At 42.0% G+C, this 21,321-nt stretch overlaps 1 protein-coding gene across 2 annotated transcripts in view; it reads left to right on the top strand.

Annotated features, from left to right (window-relative positions):
* Positions 1 to 21,321, top strand: part of LOC138293366 (FRAS1-related extracellular matrix protein 1-like) — an 892,846-nt gene that overhangs the window by 760,002 nt on the left and 111,523 nt on the right. For both annotated transcript variants that reach the window (XM_069232561.1, XM_069232560.1), the window contains exon 31: positions 17,229 to 17,524. In XM_069232561.1, the coding sequence (XP_069088662.1) occupies positions 17,229 to 17,524 (296 nt within the window). The remainder of the gene's footprint in view (positions 1 to 17,228; positions 17,525 to 21,321) is intronic.

Raw genomic sequence — 21,321 nt, forward strand, 5'->3', positions numbered from 1 at the left:
AAATAACACTCTTTTCTATCAAAAAGCAGATCTAACTATAACTACCTGGTGGTGACCTCCACTTGGATATATACATGTGTATGCATGTGTGTGTATGTGTACATTTAGATAGATAGACAGATAGATAGACACTCATATATATGTATGTGTGTGTGTGTATCTATATATAATATATATATATATCTTTGGATTTTTATTATATTTGGATTATGATTTTTTGGGTGGAAAACAAGAGACTGGTAAGACACTAAAGCTGTTGTTTGAGAGGTGCCAGTTCCAAAAACACAAACTAGTTTTTGTATTACATGGAAGGAAATGATGAACTCACACAACTATAATGTGTGCCAATATTTTAAGTCGATAAGGATTAATATAAGTAGGCAAACTATACTTAAATGTGAACTTTTGGGACATTTTCACCCCAGAGGAAAAATAGATTACTTGTTTCGGTGGCCTTCAGTAGGAATCATTTTGCAAGTTATAAAATCGAGTATTTTCGTAAACTCTTTTCATTCTTTGGGAGAGGCATGCACAGGGAGATAGCCTGGTGTCACTGATTAGGAATAAAATTCTGTTTGCATTATATGTCTCATAGCATGTGAAGAGCCAGATAGACTTTGATGGGACACAACTATGTGGATCTCTTTGGTAGAAGCCTACTGAATAGCCTGCTGATTCCCAGTGGCTAATCAGAGCTTTGTTTAGTTTGATTTAGTAAATAAATAGATAACTATATAAATAAATAGGATAAGTAAACAGGCTCAAACTTTCTTATGAGCCCACCACTGGTGATGCTGAAGGTCGGGGTTGTCAAATACCAAAGCTGCTTAGTTTTTGGCTCTGTCGTTATGGCTCGGCATTGAGCCAATCCAGTGGGCCGTGCGTTGAATTTCCGGTTGCTACGCTGGTGCTGCATCGATCTTCTCCTTGTGAAGTCGGGCGGTGTCATTCTGGTTTGGCGTGCTGTGATTTTCTCACTGCGCTGCAGGCTGTGTGTCATTTCTATCGATTTTCGCCGTACCGGGAGTTCTTCTTGCAGGAATGAAGTCTTTTTGGTCCTGAGACTTCAGGGAACAGGAGGCAAGCTCTATCCAAGCCCTTGGAGAGCACTTCTCAGCACAGCCAGAGAGCAGCAAGGCAGCATTCCTTCTTAGAAAAGCAGTCAGGTGAGTCCTTTGGGTAGCCAGGCAGTTCTTCTTGGCAGATTGCAGGTTCTGGTTCAGGTTCTTCTCCAGAAAGTGACTGAGTTGGTAGGGGCAGAGGCCCTGTTTAAATACCCAAATGTGCCTTTGAAGTGGGGGAGACTTCAAGGAGTGGCTTAGAAGTGCACAAGGTCCCCTTTCAGTTCAATCCTGTCTGCCAGGGTCCCAGTAGGGGTTGCGGCAGTCCTTTGTGTGAGGGCAGGCTACTGTCCTTTGACATGTGTCATGCCCTACACCCTCCCAGCCCAGGAAGACCCCTTCAATATGCAGATGTATACAAGTATGACTGAGCTTGGGGTGTGTCTGAGTGAATGCACAAGGGAGCTGTCAACTAAACCTAGCCAGACATGGATTGTAAGGCACAGAAGGATTTAAGTGCACAGAAATGCCTACTTTCTAAAAGTGGCATTTCTAAAATAGTAATATTAAATCCAACTTCACCAGTCAGCAGGATTTTTTATTGCCATTATGGCCATACTAAATATGACCTTGTTACTCCTTTCAGATCAGAAGCTACCACTCAAACAGTATATGAGGGTGGCCCTAATGTTAGCCTATGAAAGGAGCAGGACTCACAGCAGTGCAAAACAAATTTAGGAGTTTTACACTACCAGGACATGTAAACTACACAGGTACATGTCCTGCCTTTTGTCTACACAGCACCCTGCCCTATGGGTTACCTAGGGCCTACCTTAGGGGTGACTTATATGTAGAAAAAGGGGAGTTTTAGGCTTGGCAAGTCGAATTGGCAGTGAAACTGCACACACAGGCCTTGCAATTGCAGGCCTGAGACATGGTTAAGGGGCTACTTAAGTAGGTGGCACAATCAGTGCTGCAGGCCCACTAGTAGGATTTAATCAACAGGCCTTGGGCACATATAGTGCACTTTATCAGGGGCTTATAAGTAAATTAAATAAGCCAATTGGGTATGATCCAATGTCACCATGTTTAAAGGAAGAGAGCATATGCACTTTACCACTGGTTAGCAGTGGTAAAGTGCGAAGAGTCCTAAAACCAGCAAAAACAGTGTCAAAAAAATGGAGGGAGGCATGCAAAAAGTTAGAGGTTACCACCCTAAGGCTGTCAAATATAACACACAGTAACATGGTTGTCACTGCTGACTAATCTTATACTGCCCCAGAAAGCTCTAGATCAGTAATTCTAGCATTGTGATTGGTGTGACTCCGAGTCTGTCCTGAATGGGGCGTCCTGCTGTTCCTCAGCCACAGAATCAATAGAGCAGTGCTTCATACCTTTCGACATCCTTGTTTAAATTGCTGCTTCTTTTGTTTATGAATTGTCTGACATCTTTCAGACCATTGTAAGTTATAACTCCTGACATGCTTTAGATCCCTTAACCATTTGAGGGGAGTCATGACAGTACTTCCCCCGCCCCCTTTCTTTCAACCACAGGTGATAGGTTGTGAGAAAAGCAAAAATGGAAGGCCTTGATCAATTTGAGGATGTGTACAAAAGAAGGGGACTACCATGATCTGTCTAATTCTTCGTCTGTCTTCAATGAAATTAGGTGCCGTAACAAGCCTCCATAAAACTACAAACTAAAATAGCTACTACCTCAAATTCTGGGTGCCCTTGTTGAGTAATTACTGGAAAGGGGGCAGGGGGCCTAGTTCCCTGGGCTTTCCTTGCTGGTTCGAACATATAGATGTGAAACATAGGGTCAGTCATTCAGCTCACAGTGTGTGTAAGCATAACTGCTGCAGTACACACAAATCTCTCAGTTAAGCAGAAAGCTTTGGATGAGATTTGGAAATCAGTAAATGTCCTGTGATCAACCAAACATGATCGTCTACTGAAATCTTAGGTGACGGAGCTCAAGGCAAATCTACAGATCTCTTGTCGACATTTAGTAAGCAAAGTGTTGTAAATCACTGATTTATGAATGGTTGAAACTAACTTGAGTAACAACTGAAATGATACAACTTTAACTACAGCAAACACAAAAATGACACCCATACAGAAAATGGGTGGATACACTAATGAACTTCGTAAAGTATATTCAGCTACTGGAGAAAAAGAGACCCATTCTTCCTGATATTCTAATATAAAGCAATATAGCAACATACGTACAATTTGATAGTCTGTTTGCATCTTTTGGTCTGGCTATAGCTGAATGATTTAAAATTAAAGTTTGGAACTGTTCTTATAGGGTATTCCAAAACCTCAACATGAAGTGAGCCTATCTATCAGCAATGATGACTTCTAGAAGGGTCTGAATTCTCACTGTCTTTCGAAACATATTTGGTTAATTGAGGGGCTAAATGTGCTTGTTTAGTGAAGGAATCCACAGTGAACTATAAAACAGTACATCCTTGAGACCAAGGAAGCTCAACAATGAAGTCCATGAATATTTGTGACCACAGTTGTTGTGGTTGCAAAAGTCTCACAAATCTTGTTAAGGTAACCTTGTTTTAGATACATATGGTTGGACTGGTAGCATACGCTGTTACTGTCTTTCATTGCCCACCAAAAGACCATTGTAACTTAGGTGCCTGATTACAATCTCGGCAGACAGGGTTACTCCATCACAAATGTGACGGATATCCCATCCGCCATATTACAATTCCATTATATCCATGGAACTCGTAATACAGCAGATTGAATATCCGTCATGTTTGTGATGGAGTATTCCATCCGCCAAGATCGTAATCAGGTCCTAAATCTTTTTTTTTTTTTATAGCAGTATGCACAGAGAATAGATTGTCATGACGTAGCTTTAGAAGGGCTTATTGTTGTAATTGCTTATCTGCAATGAGCACATTGTTGTCCTGAATGAGTCTTTGAAATCCCTTCCTCAGCCATGTCTTCACCAGAATCCATTCTGCTGGATTAACATTTTTTCGTGCCTATTGTATTAGTTCCAAAATCAAATTTAAAGTGCATCTAGAAAAGTTTATAGCCAAATATGTGTAGAGCAGTTCAATAACATCTCGCTGTTGATTCCCTGTTGATGCAATGCATTTGCCTTCTTCTGTTGGGAACCTGGAAATTACTTAGGGCCTGATTTAGATCTCAGTGGAGGGAATACTCCATCACAAACATGATGCATATCCCATTCGTTGTATTACGATCCCCATAGAATATAATGGGATCGTAATAAGGAGGACAGGATACCTGTCATGTTTATCATGGAGTATTCCCCTCTGCTGAGATCTAAATCAGGCCCAGAACGTTAAATGAAAAATGTGAGAAACACGTCTATCATTTGCGCACTTCTTGAATTTCAAAAACTCAAGCTCTTGTGACTTATCCGTATTATAACTATATAATCTGAACTTTATAGATCAGGGTTATTTAAGTTCAGTCCTGGAGGGCTGGATCCACACCAGATTTTTAAGAACTACATTTATATAATTGCAGATTTGCTAAAAATCCAGCCTGGATCGGGCCCTCCAGGATCGACATTGGCGAACCCTGATCTTGATAATGCAGACAACAGAAAAATGTCTCCTTAGTTGTGAGTGGTATAATTATTTTCAGGAACAGACAAGATTGTAGAATACTATGTTACCAGATAAATTGTATCAATTTCAGGAAGTCTTTGTGACAAGGTGCAAGCTGTTGCAAATGGAAGAATGGAGAACCATTTCTTTCCACAGAAAAAGATTACAGATAATCAGGATGACGTAACACCGAAGCAGTGGCAAACTTCAAATTTAGTAACCGGAAGCCTGTACTGTAGGATCATGCATTCAATGTTGTTCCCAGTATTAGAGTGGACATTGGGGTAGCAATGATGTCAAAGGTTATTGATTCAGTGTGTCTTAGAACTAGCATAAGAAGTAACGATTTGTTTTCCCATTGCACATCACCAGAAACCGAGTTCCATCAAAACCTAAAATGGCTTCTGCCAAAGTCTTTCTCTGAAAAGAGAGCTTTTTGATCAATCAATCAATTAATCAATCCGCATTTATATAGCACAGCTCTATCACCCGTAAGGGTCTCTGGGTGCTGGTGTTTTGCAGGTCTGGTCAAAGAGCCAGGTCTTGAGTCTGCATCTGAGGTCGACCAGGGAGGGAGCTGTTCACAGGTGGAGGAGTAAGTCATTCCAGGTCTTGACGGCATTGTAGAAGGACCGACCCCCACTGAGGCAGCCACAGTTGCAGGTGATGTGTGCAAGTCTAAGAGTGGATGAGTGCATGTGTCTGGTGGGTTGATGGAAGTGGTTGATGTAGGCCACTCCTTGGTCATGTAAACTTTGTAGGTGTGTGTAAGGAAATGTCTCCCTGTTGCAGTTACCCCCCACTTTTTGCCTGATACTGATGCTGACTTGACTGAGAAGTGTGCTGGGACCCTGCTAACCAGGCCCCAGCACTAGTGTTCTTTCACCTAAAATGTACCATTGTCTCCACAATTGGCACAACCCTGGCACCCAGGTAAGTCCCTTGTAACTGGTACCCCTGGTACCAAGGGCCCTGATGCCAGGGAAGGTCTCTAAGGTCTGCAGCATGTCTTATGCCACCCTAGGGACCCCTCACTCAGCACAGACACACTGCTTGCCAGCTTGTGTATGCTGGTGGGGAGAAAATAACTAAGTCGACATGGCACTCCTCTCAGGGTGCCATGCCAACCTCACACTGCCTATGGCATAGGTAAGTCACCCCTCTAGCAGGCCTTACAGCCCTAAGGCAGGGTGTACTATTCCACAGGTGAGGGCATAGGTGCATGAGCACTTTGCCCCTACAGTGTCTAAGCAAAACCTTGGACATTGTAAGTGCGGGGTAGCCATAAGAGTATATGGCCTGGGAGTCTGTCAAAAACGAACTCCACAGATCCATAATGGCTACACTGAATACTGGGAAGTTTGGTATCAAACTTCTCAGAATAATAAACCCACACTGATGCCAGTGTTGGATTTATAAATAAATGCACACAGAGGGCATCTTAGAGATGCCCTCTGTATTTTACCCAATTGTTCAGTGCAGGACTGACTGGTCTGTGCCAGCCTGCTGCTGAGAGACGAGTTTCTGACCCCATGTGGTGAACCAGAAACAAAGCCTGCTCTGGGTGGAGGTGCTTCACACCTCCCCCCTGCAGGAACTGTAACACCTAGCAGTGAGCCTCAAAGGCTCAGGCTTTGTGTTACATTGCCCCAGGGCACTCCAGCTAGTGGAGTTGGCCACCCCCTGGAGACAGCCCCCACTTTTGGCGGCAAGTCCAGGAGAGATAATGAGAAAAACAAGGAGGAGTCACCTACCAGTCAGGACAGCCCCTAAGATGTCCTGAGCTGAGGTGACCCCTGCCTTTAGAAATCCTCCATCTTGATTTTGGAGGATTCCCCCAATAGGAATAGGGATGTGCCCCCCTCCCCTCAGGGAGTAGGCACAAAAGAGGGTGTAGCCACCCTCAAGGACAGTAGCCATTGGCTACTGCCCTCCCAGACCAAAACACACCCCTAAATTGAGTATTTAGGAGCTCCCAGAACCTAGCAAGATAGATTTCTGCAACCTAAGACGAAGAAGGACTGCTGAGCTGAAAAACCTGCAGAGAAGACGGAGACACCAACTGCTTTGGCCCCAGCTCTACCGGCCTGTCTCCCTACTTCAAAAGAACTGCTCCAGCGACACCTTCCACAGGGTCCAGCGACCTCTGAAGCATCAGAGGACTACCCTGCATCTAAAAGGACCAAGAACTCCCGAGGACAGCGGCTCTTTCCCCAAAGACTGCAACTTTGCAACAAAGAAGCAACTTTTGAAAACAACACGTTTCCCGCCGGAAGCGTGAGACTTGGTACTCTGCACCCGATGCCCCCGGCTCGACTTGTGGAGAACCAACACTACAGGGAGGACTCCCCGGCGACTGCAAGCCCGTGAGTAGCCAGAGTTGACCCCCCTGAGTCCCCACAGCGACGCCTGCAGAGGGAATCCAGAGGCTCCCCCCTGACCGCGACTGCCTGCTTCAAAGACCCGACGCCTGGTAAGGACACTGCACCCGCAGACCCAGGACCTGAAGGATCCGACCTCCAGTGCAGGAGCGACCCCCAGGTGGCCCTCTCCCTTGCCCAGGTGGTGGCTACCCCGAGGAGCCCCCCCCCCCTTGCCTGCCTGCATCGCTGAAGAGACCCCTAGGTCTCCCATTGAACTACATTGCAAACCAGACGCCTGTTTGCACACTGCACCCAGCCGCCCCCGTACCGCTGAGGGTGTACTTCTTGTGCTGACTTGTGTCCCCCCCTGTGCCCTACAATACCCCCCTGGTCTACCCTCCGAAGACGCAGGTACTTACCTGCTGGCAGACTGGAACCGGGGCACCCCCTTCTCCATTGAAGCCTATGCGTTTTGGGCACCACTTTGACCTATGCACCTGACCGGCCCTGAGCTGCTGGTGTGGTAACTTTGGGGTTGCCCTGAACCCCCAACGGTGGGCTATCTTGGACCCAACTTTGAACCCTGTAGGTTGTTTACTTACCTGCAAATCTAACAAACACTTACTTCCCCCAGGAACTGTTGAAAATTGCACTGTCTAGTTTTAAAATAGCTTATTGCCATTTGTGTGAAAACTGTATATGCTATTTTGCTAATTCAAAGTTCCTAAAGTTCCTAAGTGAAATACCTTTCATTTAAAGTATTGTTTGTAAATCTTGAACCTGTGGTTCCTAAAATAAACTAAGAAAATATATTTTTCTATATAAAAACCTATTGGCCTGGAATTGTCTTTGAGTGTGTGTTCCTCATTTATTGCCTGTGTGTGTACAACAAATGCTTAACACTACCCTCTGATAAGCCCACTGCTCGACCACACTACCACAAAATAGAGCATTAGAATTATCTCTTTTTGCCACTATCATACCTTTAAGGGGAACCCTTGGACTCTGTGCATGCTATTTCTTACTTTGAAATAGTACATACAGAGCCAACTTCCTACAGTGTGTGCGTGTGAGAAGCTTAAACTGGCATCTCTTCTGGATGGGGAGTCAGCAGAGGTTCTTGAGGTGGAGGTGATGTGGGATCATTTGGGAAGGTTGTGTATGAGTCTGACTGCTGTGTTCTGTATAGTGTGGAGTCTCTTGAGGAGCTGAGTGGAGATGCTGGAGTAAAAAGTGTTGCTGTAATCTAGCCAGCTGGTGTTGAGGGCCTGGGTGATTGTCTTTCTGGTGCTGGCGGGGATCCATGTGGAGGGTGTGGAAGCAGGAGGAGGCGACCACGTTAATTTGTTGCTTCATAGTGAGTCTGCCGTTTAGGACTCTGATGAGTTTGCAGGGATGGTTTGTTGGGCTGGGTGTTGGTCTGAGCTCAGAGGGCTACCAACTGTTATCCCAAGGGGAGGTGTTCTTCCCAAAGATCAGTACTTCCATCTTGTTTGAACTGAGTTTGAGGCAGTTGGTTCTCATGCAGGTGGCTACACTGGTGATGACATTGTAGATGTTTGTTCTGGTGGTGGAGAGGTCTTCAGTGAGTGAGCGGATGAGTTGTGTGTCGTCTGCATAGGATATGATGCTGAGTCTGTGGGTTCTGACGATGTCTGCGATGGAAGTGGCACAAAAGGTTTCATCAATAAAACAACCAAAGACTCCAAAGTCTATTGTTGCATGGCAGCTGTTTTCCAGAGCCAGTAGGAGTTCTGTTATTAATGAGGATATGAAAGTGTGTTCTTTTAGTAGTGAACACTTTTTTCAAAGGATGGCTTACCTGGTCACAGGTAAATATTCTAGTTTTCCAGAAGTGCTGGACAGTTTCTTTATGTTGAAAAGAGCCTTTGGTATGGGCCCAGTTTGTGTTGGCTTCTTGCTAATTTCTTAATCATTTGTGGGTCTAATGTGATAGGACCGCATCTTTTTCCACTACGCCTGGACTGCTGCTAGTCATCAATCTAAAGTGTAGGACAATTAACATACAACGTGAGAGGATCTTTGAGTTTATAAGGTAAGTCATTACAAAATGCAAAGTTCCTATAATTAGATTATATAGCTGACTATTTTCCTGATGCCCTGAAATAAAGCTAATAAGCCCATATGGGCCATTTGTGTGGTTTGTCCTTGATAAAATAACTTAGAAAGACTATCCATAAGTAAAAACTTAAAGCATCACAACAACAAAAAGTTGTGAGGCCACATGGTTCTGATTGCTAACTCTTTTATACTGCCCCAGAAGTTTCCAGTTCCATAATCCTAGCATTCTGATTGGTTGGACTCTGAGTATGGCCTGATTGGCGCTCCTCTGGTTACTTAGCCCCAGGTGTCATCAAGCAATAATCCACCCTTGCAACCTCCCTGTTAAAGTTGCTGTCTGAGATCTTATGGAATGATGTTTTATATTGCTCCTGACTTGCTCCGGATTCCTGGACCTTTTCTGCCAAGCCCCTGTACTACTGCTTATTGCATCTCATACCTCTTTCTAACACCCCCGTAGACCGTGTCCGTTTATCTCACTCTTTTTCTATCTTTAGCTTCCTTCTTCTTACATGCCATTGTCCACACTTGCAACCATGAGGCCAAAGTAAGCACTGCTCACAGGTCAAAAGTGACTGTATCTTGAGACATTGTTTTGTCAAAACAAAGCAGCACCTTTTGGACACAGCGCTGGCAGAATCAAATCATCAACGATCACACATACACTGCTGTTGCTAAAATGTTTGTACCAGTGTGCAGTGGCCATGGTTTTACAGAAGTACTTTAAAGAAGACAGTTGATAAGACTTTGGTACTTTAGAAATTGCTGATATTTGCGCGACTGCACATCTTTCCACCATGATCTCCAATGGTTTGTGGAAGAGAATCCCCAGAAGAGACCTAGAGTGGTGACTGTGAGGCGGCAGTTATTTCAGTGGACCTTTGACCTTATTCCAGAAAAGCAGGGAGTGCAGAGGCTGGATACTTCATGTGACAATGACGATTTAGGTGCAAAAGTCATTAGAAGGAAGTCCGTCAAAAAGGAGATGGTCTTCATATTCTGCATCAGAGATAAATGCCGGAGAATGCAGTTGCTTGCTTAAATATTCAGCCACATCTTACACTACACTGTATTGTTCATGGAAAAGTATAAGACAGGTGATTCTAAATGTTATTTAGAAGATTGTTATATGTCCATCTCATAAAGTGAAAACTAGAAACCTGATCCCCCATTGATTAGCTCAGTAAGTATAGACCATTACCATGCCCTTGTATGTAATGATGGGCTCAATCAAAAAGAAATGCACCATCACCCCCAAAGCGTGGTGCGATTTAGACTGTAAAGAAAGTCAAGCATCTGTGCTCCATTGTAGAATGACTGTAACCATAGACGGAAAGTAAAATTGGTCCTGACATCCCAGTGAAATCAGCTTTGGCATTATGCATCACTTACTAAAAGTCGCACTGTAATCTTTTTTTTGATCCAAAATGTGTGTTCAAGAAAACATAAACCTTACATATGAACTCATCAAGACAAAGTGTGAATCATAAAAGCACCACAAGATGTTGAGAGAACCATTGTGAGTCTCTAAGCAATGGATAAGTAAAGTGTCTACTGTAATTTTGGATGCTGCAGAGAAGACCATCATTAATACCCCCAACAGTCACAGTGCAAGCTTGAAAGTCTCATTGAAGGAATATAGAAGATACTGTCTACAATTCCTTCATGTTCGTAGGGGACCCATGATGTTTTCTTTGGAGGAAAACAAATGATCCCTTTACGTAATAGAGGATATAATATCTCACTGGAATATTCAAAATCAATGATTAGTCTTCTGTGAAACATTAATACCTGAGTATTAAGATGTACAGAGGGAACTTGGCAGGACCTTGGATGGACCTGGACTAGGTAACTTCAGTACACGATAGGCAATTTAACATACAGACAAATTGATAAAATATGTACTTGACTGTTACCACATTCTATCAGTAAGCTACTACATGCAAGAAGAGGTTCTGGGTCTATTGCTGTGTGTGATTTAACAATATGTTGTTTGTTTTGAGTGCTGGTGTTAGAAATGGGGTCTTTGGTTGGCAGTCAGGTTATCCCCTGTCCAAGCAAGGACCCTCACTCTAGTCAGGGTAAGTCACACACAATCCAAATTATCCTGTGCCCACCCTCTTGTAGCCTGGCATTGAGGCTTAACTTAGAAGGCAAAGTGTAAAGTATTGGTGCAATAAATCATGCAATAACATAGTAGAACACCACAAAAATACACCACACAGTGTTTAGAAAAATATATAATATTTATCTCGATAAATGCAGGTCAAAACGATTAAGATGCAATAAGTATATGTTGAAAATATCACTGTAGAAATGATATTAAGTGTCTTTAGTCTCTTAAAAGCAATACATGTCTCTTGCAAGCACAAAGTACCTGGTTTGCGTTCAAAATCTCCGCAAGAAACCGCAGAGGAGGAGCTGCATGGAAAACAGGGAGGTGTGCATCGATTTCTTGGGCTGCACACGGCGATGCGTCGTTTATTTTTCACGCAGGGAAGGCTTTGTGTCGATTTCCAGTGCTCGGTCTTGGATCCTCTTAAGGTTGGGGGGTTTTCGGACGCCCCAGAGGCGATGCGTTGAAATCCGGCACTGGCAGGATGAAGTCACAGGGGCTTCGTCGATCCGGTGGGCATTGCATGGAAAATTCTACCGCACGGCAGGCGCTGCGTCGATTCCTCTCAGGAAGTCAGACTGCGTTGTTCCGGCTCGGCTGTGCGTCGATCCAATGGGCTGGGCGTCAAATTTCTGGTCTCTAAGCTGGCGCTGCATTGATCTTTTCCTTACAAAGTCAGGCTGCGTCATTCTGGTTCGGCATGCAGTGAATTTTTCAGGCTGTGAGTTGTGTTCTGCCGGCTGTGCGTTGATTTCCGCCACACAGGGAGTTCTTCTTGCAGAAATGAAGTCTTTTTGGTCCTGAGACTTCAGGGAACAGGAAGCAAGCTCTATCCAAGCCCTTGGAGAGCACTTCTCAGCACAGCCAGAGAGCAGCAAGGCAGCAGGGCAACAGCAAGGCAGCAGTCCTTCTCAGAAAGCAGTCAGATGAGTCCTTTGGGTATCCAGGCAGTTCTTCTTGGCAGGTTGAAGGTTCTGGTTCAGGTTCTCTTCTTCAGGAAGAGTCTTGATGAAGTAGAGTGTCTACCTCAGAAGTGTCTTAGTTGGTAGGGTCAGGGACAGTGCTTAATACCCAAATGTGCCTTTGAAGTGGGGTGCACTTCAAAGAGTGGCTTAGAAGTGCACAAGGTCCCCTTTCAGTTCCTATCAGGGTCCCAGTAGGGAGTGTGGCAGTCCTTTGTGTGAGGGCAGGCTACTGTCCTTTGACATGTAAGTGTCAAGCCCTCCACCCTCCCGCCCAGGAAGACCAATTCAATATGCAGATGTATGCAAGTGTGACTGAGCATCCTGTGTTTGGGGTTGTCTGAGTTAATGCACAAGGGACCCTGTCAACTAAACCTTGCCAGACATGGATTGGAAGGCACAGAAGGATTTAAGTGTAGAGAAATGCTCACTTTCTAAAAGTAAAATTTCTAAAATAGTGATATAAAATCCAACTTCACCATTAAGCAGGATTTTTGTAGCACCATTCTGGCCATACTAAATATGACCCGGCTGCTCCTTTTAGATCAGGATCTACCACTCAAACAGTATATGAGGGTAGCCCTAATTCTATCCTATGAAAGGAGCAGGCCTCACAGCAGTGTAAAACAAACTTAAGAGTTTTACATTACCAAGACATATAGAACACACATTTGATGTCCTGACTTTTACCTACATAGCAGCCTGCTTGTGAGCTACCTAGAGCCTACCTTTGGGGTGATGTATATGTAGAAAAAAGGGGGTTTAAGATTTGTCAATTACTTTTAAATGCCAAGTCGAAGTGGCAGTGAAACTGCAATGGCAGGCCTGAGACATGGTTAGGGAGCTACTTATGTGGATGGCACAACCAGTGCTGCAGGCCACTAGTAGCATTTAATTTACAGGCCCTGGGCACATGTAGTGCACTTGACTATGGACTTACAAGTAAATTAAATAAGCCAATTGGGTATGAGCCAATGTTACCATGTTTTAAGGAGAGAGCATATGCACTTTACACAGAGTCCTAAAGCCAGCAAAAATCAGGTCAGAAAAAGAGAAGGAGGAAGGCAAAAAGTTTGTGGGTGACCCTGCAGAAAGGCCATTTCCAACAGCTGGCAATTGCAGACCCATGGCTTAAAGCTGTTTGGTAGGTACTTTACAGTAATCCATGATGTGGGTTTCAATGCTTGAAAGAAATGCTCATGTTCCATCAACTCTTGCATTACCTGCAATGTCTTACATATGCTGCAGCACAACAGCCTATCAATTGATTAGAAATCACAAGCAAGCGGAACTCATTCTTGATCAGGTGCTGTTCTGGTACAAGAAGTGTTAGTGTGTGATGTTCTTACATGGATGAATCCTGGACTTATGACATGCATCCTTAACTGCAGATGCACAATACATAATTTACCTATGATGCAATGTCCTAAGGTATTTTTATGAGGCATTTTGCTGGGCACTGGAACTAATGCATTGTTCATCAAAATTCTTTGTTTGATGTATTTGTTAGATGAACCTTAAAAATCATTGCTTAAGAACTTGATGATCTAGGCACAAGAACCTTTGAGAGCTTCGGCTAATGGTGAAAGAGATTTTGAGAGATGAACAAACTTTACTTATAAATGTTAAGGTTGGGTATCTCCTGGCAACCTCTCTGTGCACACAATCCTAAAGTCAATCCAGGTTACGTTATAGTGCAGGCTCTACAGAAATGTAAATATGAGGTAACATTTGCCTGTCAGCACATGTGCAGCGTCAATGAATCATCATAGTAGAGTAGTGACTCTAGATGTTCCCTTTGCTTGCTTGTTGTTGGGCACCAACAGATGCTGCACCTCCTTACAGACTGGACCCAATTCTTCTGAGATGTTGGTGTTTTACTCATATGGTACTTGCTTGATAGAAAGAACAGATGGCAAACAGTGGCTGGGTTATTCTGTATAATTGGGCACCTTCTCAGCTGCCTAGTAGACAGAATCTTTTAGGATAGGGGTGTCTTCAGAGCTGGAGTCATCCTAACTGGCAGTCAAACACCTGCATCACTAGCACATGTGGAGCGAATGGCCTTCAATTAGGAAGTACAAACACTGTATCCCATCAAATAGTGTGCATTTCCAGATGTCCATTATCAGTAGGTCAAATGAAGGAGGAGCAATTGAGAAGTTGGCACACTCCGCCTGGTAGCCAATGAAGGTCCTTAATGGCTCTAGCAAATGCTAAGATTATTTATTGGTGAACGGGGGTGTAGCTTGGTTTCCCAGCCACACTGCGCTATCTTGTTAAAACACCTTATATGAGAATCAGGACATATGGGGGGGCTTAAGGAGCAGGCAGTGGAGGGTGGATTTTTATGGGTACTTAAAACACATTTTTTGTTTATTAATCAACATTTTTAAGGACTTCAGAACAGAAGAAGAGTGTGTGTCTGTGTGTTTTGGCTGTGTGGGCATCTAAAAATCCCATGTGCAATCCGACAGACACTTCACCATACCCAACTGAAAGCCCCTGTACCCAACTATTTACCACAGAATAAATCTTTTAGAGGGGTGCAACAACCCAAACAACCCCACCCCAGGGTACGCCCCTTTTGGTGGCGCATAATGCACAACGGCCAGTAACCTGAAGGACTGAATGGCCTACTAGAAATTAGACTATTCACTTTCTTTACATATTTTGGCTCACAAGGTTTCAGTAATGTTGAGATATGTGGAGCAAATGTAGGACAAATTAATATTGAAAATGAAGCATGGGGTTTAATTTTCTATTCTTCTTCTTCAGATGACAAAGCATTTACTTACGGACATTGTCCAGTCTACCTATGTATTTTTTCATGTTGTTTGGGCAACCTTATGCTCTAACATGGAAGGCATTATGATTTTAATTCACTCTTCAATCTGGCTAGTAGAAATGTCCCAGCCTGTGGAACTGCAACCTACAGAGATGAGGCTCCCTAGGTCAGGTTTGTAGTCTACTGAAAGAGTTTAAATTATTTGCCTTCAATGGCTTATCTACATTAACCTTCCATCCCCCTAGAGTGGGCATTTCGTTGGCACCTTATGGTTCACTGAAAAATCAAATCCTTGACTGATGCCCTGTGGGACTGGATAGCAGCTAAGTATGTGAGTTCTATTAGCATGTCACAGTTTCAGAGGCTTAGTCAGGTCAACTTTAGCTCATGTTGAATCTAGTGTATTTTTTAGCGTAGCATCCATTTGCTTATGACAGCCTAGCAGCAAGATAGATTTTTGTATACACCCTGTCTGTCTTATTCAGATATGATGGGCCCCAGTGCTTAGTTTGTAAAAGAATGAGTGCTGGTGACCAAACCTCTGCTCAGACACCGCATCAGCTGCAATTAAGCTTTGGCACACTGAATACTAAAGCTGCACAGTCCTAAATGCATCTCATGCCTCTTTAATCTATTGTCAGACACTCCCTGCCCCTTTATCTCACTTCTGCAGGTTGCTGCTTTCTCCGTTTGTGACAGTTTTCCCCTTTACTCTTCCTCAGTCTTTCTGCGTTGTGTGTTTTTCTCTCTCTTACACGCTGGAAATGTCTGATGTGGTAAATAAAAGTGCCACCCCACAAAAATGAGTGCTAGTGACCCCCACCAGCTCACATGAAGCACTTACGAGGCCTCTTCATAAGGCTGGCAATCCGATGGAGGATGAAAATGTAATTGCTCTTTTCTGAACAAATCCGGCCCCAGTGAGGAATATGCTGTGCACACAAAGGGTTACAAAACAGATGTAAAACATGTTTTTGTGAATACATGTTATACTTTAATTGCCAAATAAGCTAGAGGGTGAATACCAATCTCTGTGGTAGACCACAAGCGAAAAGTAAATTTAAATAGGAATGGTCCAAGCATGACCTAATGTGTCTGAGCCACTTGCGAGCAGCCCTTCCACTTCAGGCATGTGTCCCTCAAGTCAACAAGGCAGCCAGAAATGTACACCTCCAGAGGAGGGAATCATGTCCCTGTTGGCCATTCCAGTTCATTACTTTGGTTCTTGTGGTGAAGTTTACAAGAATGGATTTCATATATTGCATTATACCAACCCAAATTGTCTGCAAATTGCAAAAGGACTCCAAAGATAAATGACTAACCCTGAAAATGTATGTGTAGAAATGATCACTTCACCACCAAACTTGGCACATTTGTGTTGTTACCAGTGAAACTGACAAATCAATGTCTTGTGCATCTGCCACAAAGTGATACGGGGGAGAGAACCTATCCACCTAAATAAGAACCCCTAGTAATCTCACCTGACCAGACTCCTACTGTCAGCCTATCTCTGCCTGCTTGCCATGTACTCCACTGATTATAAACAGATGGCTAAGAGAGCTCTCTAATGTCAAGGTTCTTCTTCCTGAAGCCCTCATACTATCCATGTCATCTCAACACAAGAGATCTTGAATTAAGATACGGTTTGAAGGTCAGAATGATATAAGACTCAATACACCTTGATGGTCATAGATCTTTGCCACACATTACTTAACACTTCTGGTGTGTTTATCTGTTACATCTTGATTTTTCTTATTACCTATAGTACATCTAAATTATGGATTACAAATTATTACAAAGTGATAGTAAGTGTGTTGCAAAAAATAGAAATTATTTAGGCAGGATGTTTAATTTACAGGAACGTATAATAAAGATATGTGAATAACAAGAATCATGATATGCCTGCTTGACTTTCATGAGTTCCAATAACCGTCTATCCACCTACCTTTGGATGTAAGACTGATTATGATAAGTATTGTATCTCCCAAATTGCAATCTACATTAATACGTATACTTTATCATTCTGACTGTTTTAGGGCAATATATCAATGAGATAGATTAACAAGCCTCTCATGAGGATTTATAGACTATTCACTACTTTCTTGGTCATTTATTGTTTTCACAAAAGGTACACACACTACATTGCATATAATACACACACATCATTCCATATATTTTGGACAATGACAATGATGTAATGAGAATGCAGTACCAAGTAGCTCCAGTAATGTTATTTGTTGTTGTATTTTAGGTGGATGTAATGCAAAGGACTTTAGGACAAGTGGCACCCATGATTTGCTAGATGCAGGCAGTTCTCTTTTGAGACCTTTGGGGAATCCTTCAACATCTCAATTTACCGGTAGAGATAAAAAGGTCACAGGAGAAGGAAACCCTGCTTTTGGAAGTGAGCATGACCATGTTCCAGTTCTCCGTGGTGATGTTCCTCAAACTGAACAACTTCGCCAGTTTCCTGAAAGTGCATTCCTGGATACAGTCACACCAAAGCCCATACGAATACAGCTGACTGCTGTTGAAAACAACAGAGAGGTAATTAATTTAAGTATACAGCCACAACACTGTACAATTTGTCATGTACCGCTTTAGAGGCTTTAGATATTAAGCAAGGCAGGCCTCCATATTTCTGCTTTGCTGCCATAATTTTTTAATAAGAGCACAAATTGTGAAAGTTCAAAATGAAAAGTGAAAGTTCTAGTAAGGCATGGCCATACTGGGAGCCACCTACAGAAAGAAGACACAGGAGGACCTCTGACCCTGACCCTGACCTATTGGAGGACATCGCAGGTCCGGGACAGCGGCATAGATGGTCTTGATGGTCTCAAGTTAGAATGCAAATGCTGCCCTGGCCGACAAGATCCAGCATTCTGCAGCCAGGCTAGAATTTTAGCGTATCTTTGTTTTTCTGAAATTTAAATTGAAAAATAAATTTCCACTGTAATATTTTTTTAGAATGCACAAATAAGTATTAAAAGTGATGTATTTAAATAATATTAATTCTTATATTTTAATTGTTACATTAATTCGTAATTTCACAATTGAGTGTTAAAATATTTTATAGTTAACTAGTAACGATGTACAATTTATAGATTTTTAACATTAAATTATACTTTTTTGTTTTGTTATCATTTTAAATTATTTAATTTATTTGAACTTAACATCATTTCCTAATGTGTTTTTTTAAAAATTCCTTACCTCCATTGTTTTCTATCAGAGGGTGTTGAAGTACCAGTGGTTGGCCATGTGTGCCACTGGACTTGCTGCTGTGTTCTTTTCATTAGTAGCTTACACTCAGATTTTGCAAATGAGCAAACAGTCATAAACATATCCAAAAGTGTAAATTATTTAAAAGTGTAAGTTAGTATTGTGAATTTTAATTGTGAATTCATCAATTACAGAATACTTTGAAAAATTTCAGTTGGGAGCAGTGTGCCACTGAAATCATTTGCATCTGTATCATAGATTAGCTCCTTCATGACTAAGATGAACAAAATCAAATTGTATGTCCTCCCTGAATACAATATACAAGGCCGGAGACATGACTCAGCATAGTTGGTGTCCCAATAACTGTCTCTGAACCATTTTCTTTTTTTTTATACATTTTGAGCGAGATAGTTGTATAATACCTAATCCACGTTAGAAATACTTAATTCAATCCTGGTTGTGTACTGTTGCAAGTAATTTGCCCTGGATGCCTCGTCTATATAGCTAACAATAATGTGTATTCCAAAAATGCTGTTTTATTTTTTGTTTTATCTTGTACTAGTTTCAGAAAGGTCAAGTTGGAAGAGTTCAGAAGTATCCGTCTCTTTGATCCTTGTACCAAATTCTTTCCTCAAGATGTCACTCTACAATGGTCTTCGTGATCATCTTAATCCTACTTTTAAATGATGTCTTTGACTCCCACTGATTTCATTTGATTTGATTCTTATAAAGCCTATCTTTACAATAGCCTGTTTTGACATTAGTTTAGGAACATGAAAATAATCATGTTTAATCTCTTTATAAAGACTTGTGATTAGAGACGGTTCTCCAAAACTGTGGCAAGAAGTTCCTCTATTTCAGGAGATGCAACGAAAAGGAGATGCTAGCAACATAGATCTGCGTGACCTGAGAATTACAAAAGGAAGTTTGAGGTTAGTGTGCTCCGAAGATAGAAGGCCGTAAATCTGTGGAATATATCCAGAAAAAGAACTAGTTTGGCCTTGGAAGTAAATTCATTGAATAAAGATAAGGGAAATATAGTCTCTATGCCTAATCCCAATGAAAAGCGTAGCTACCTCATTCTGCACCAGAAAAAGATGACGCAGAAAATAAAATGCTAGAGCAAGATAGCAAGAATAATCATAAATCATGCAGCATGAAATTTCAGGGTCTACACGTAGTTTTGTGTCCAAAAAAGAAGAAAGGGAACCATCCTTCGACAGTGGCAACAATAGGAGTCAATTCACTGTTAACGGTACATACCTGAGGGTTCACAATTTACTCTTTCATTGGTTTTGTCAAATTTACTTAAAGGCTTTCATAGTTAATATCTTTCTCATGGTTCAGTGAACTTAGCACTCTTCACTGACATGTCCTGCGACTTTGCTAACGTGCCTGGTCCTTAGTAAGTAAACTTACAAGGGGACCCATATAGGCCGATGAACCTTTTGAATCGCATGGAGTATCCTAGTCATGCAGTGGTATACTGAACCATCAATTACTACTAATAATCAAAATCAACATTAATGAAACAAAGATCAACCCTATCTAATAAGAAATACCATCATTCTCAAGAAGGTTAATTGTTTTTATTCCCTATTGGTTACATTCTAATCAAAACCCTTATTTGACTATATCAGTAATAAAACATTATTAATCATCACGAAAATGTTATTCATCAAAGAATCACAAATAATCAAAGCAACATTAAGCTAATACCTTCTCAACACATTTATGTAGTAATTCAGCAAAGCAATTGTCAGTCAGTCGTCACCGTCAATGTCGCCCCTGTCAGCCTACCTAACCAAGATTAGCATTGCATGTGGGTCTTCATACAAAAACAATTTGGAAAAATCTATCTAAATGAGAAAATACTCATAACAGCACAGTTGGTACCTAGAAGAAAAGGCACAAATTAATCAGTTGCATTATTATAGCTACCGATCCAAGATGGGTCAGCAACGAGTCAGTCTTCGTCTCCAGGTCATCAGTAGTCAGCAAAGTATCAGGCTCACAGAGTGTGAGCCCAATTATTAGCACTTCGGACAGCGTCTCCTAACATCATCAACTTTCTCCTCTCCGCTGTGATTTTTCTCCTCTTGTCATGACTTTTTATTAGGGTCTCAGTCCATCCCACTAATTGCTAATTGGTCAATCTTATCAGAAGTTAAGACTTTAACCTATAGTTTTTGTTTACCCCATCTACACGTCTACTTAGGATTCAAGTTCCATTAGTTTGATGGGTTCCTCTGTTGATGAGAACATCATCCGGCTCTTCAGGTAACAAAAATGTTGCACACAGTCTTTTAGTCAGAGCTTCCATTGTTCAAATCTTGGGAAAGTAAGTTTAGCCTACATTACACATAATTGTATCAAATTGTCTTCATCATCTCCTGTCTGCTGGTACATTTGCAGAATTTTCTAGCAGAGCCATCTGAACTCTGCACAGTTCAAGGTCCTTCTCTCCAGTTCCAGTCCTCGAAAGCATTGTTGCGTCTTCACGTTATAGCAGGCAGGGCCCAGTGAAACCAGGCCTTTAGTTTGGCTAAGTTAAAGATGCGAATTAACACAAAACATAGGTTATAGATCCAAGTATGACATATTAATGCATTTTACATGAATATTTCTCATTATTTAGCATCTTGTTAATACACATGGTGACCACTCCCCGTGGGCACATTTGGCTTCCACACGTTATTTTCAGGCATTCGTATTTTTTATTGAATTTTCTCATTAGTAAACGCACGTAAATCATTATAAAATTCTTATATTAGCATATCTGCTCCATCAGTCCCTCCTCTGATGACTAAATATGTCATCACACCTTCCTTTGTCAACATTTCACAGATTTGTTTCAGCTACATTATGATTTCTCCTTCTTGTATTCTCCCTATAGATTCTTCTCCTAGGTTGTTCCTCCCTCCTCTGATTATTTTTGCCTTTTTTATTTTTATTTTTTGCCACATTCTACATGCACCCCATAATCCTAATATGATAACGATCACAATTAGTATTACTTCGACAATTTTCCATAGTATCCCACCCTAAATTTGACTAAACCAATTTCCCACAGCAACAAATCCATTTCTAACCTTTTCCCAAACTCCTAGTTCCTTTAATTCTTT

The sequence above is a fragment of the Pleurodeles waltl genome, chromosome 4_2 (assembly GCF_031143425.1).
Source record: "Pleurodeles waltl isolate 20211129_DDA chromosome 4_2, aPleWal1.hap1.20221129, whole genome shotgun sequence".
NCBI lineage: Eukaryota > Metazoa > Chordata > Amphibia > Caudata > Salamandridae > Pleurodeles > Pleurodeles waltl.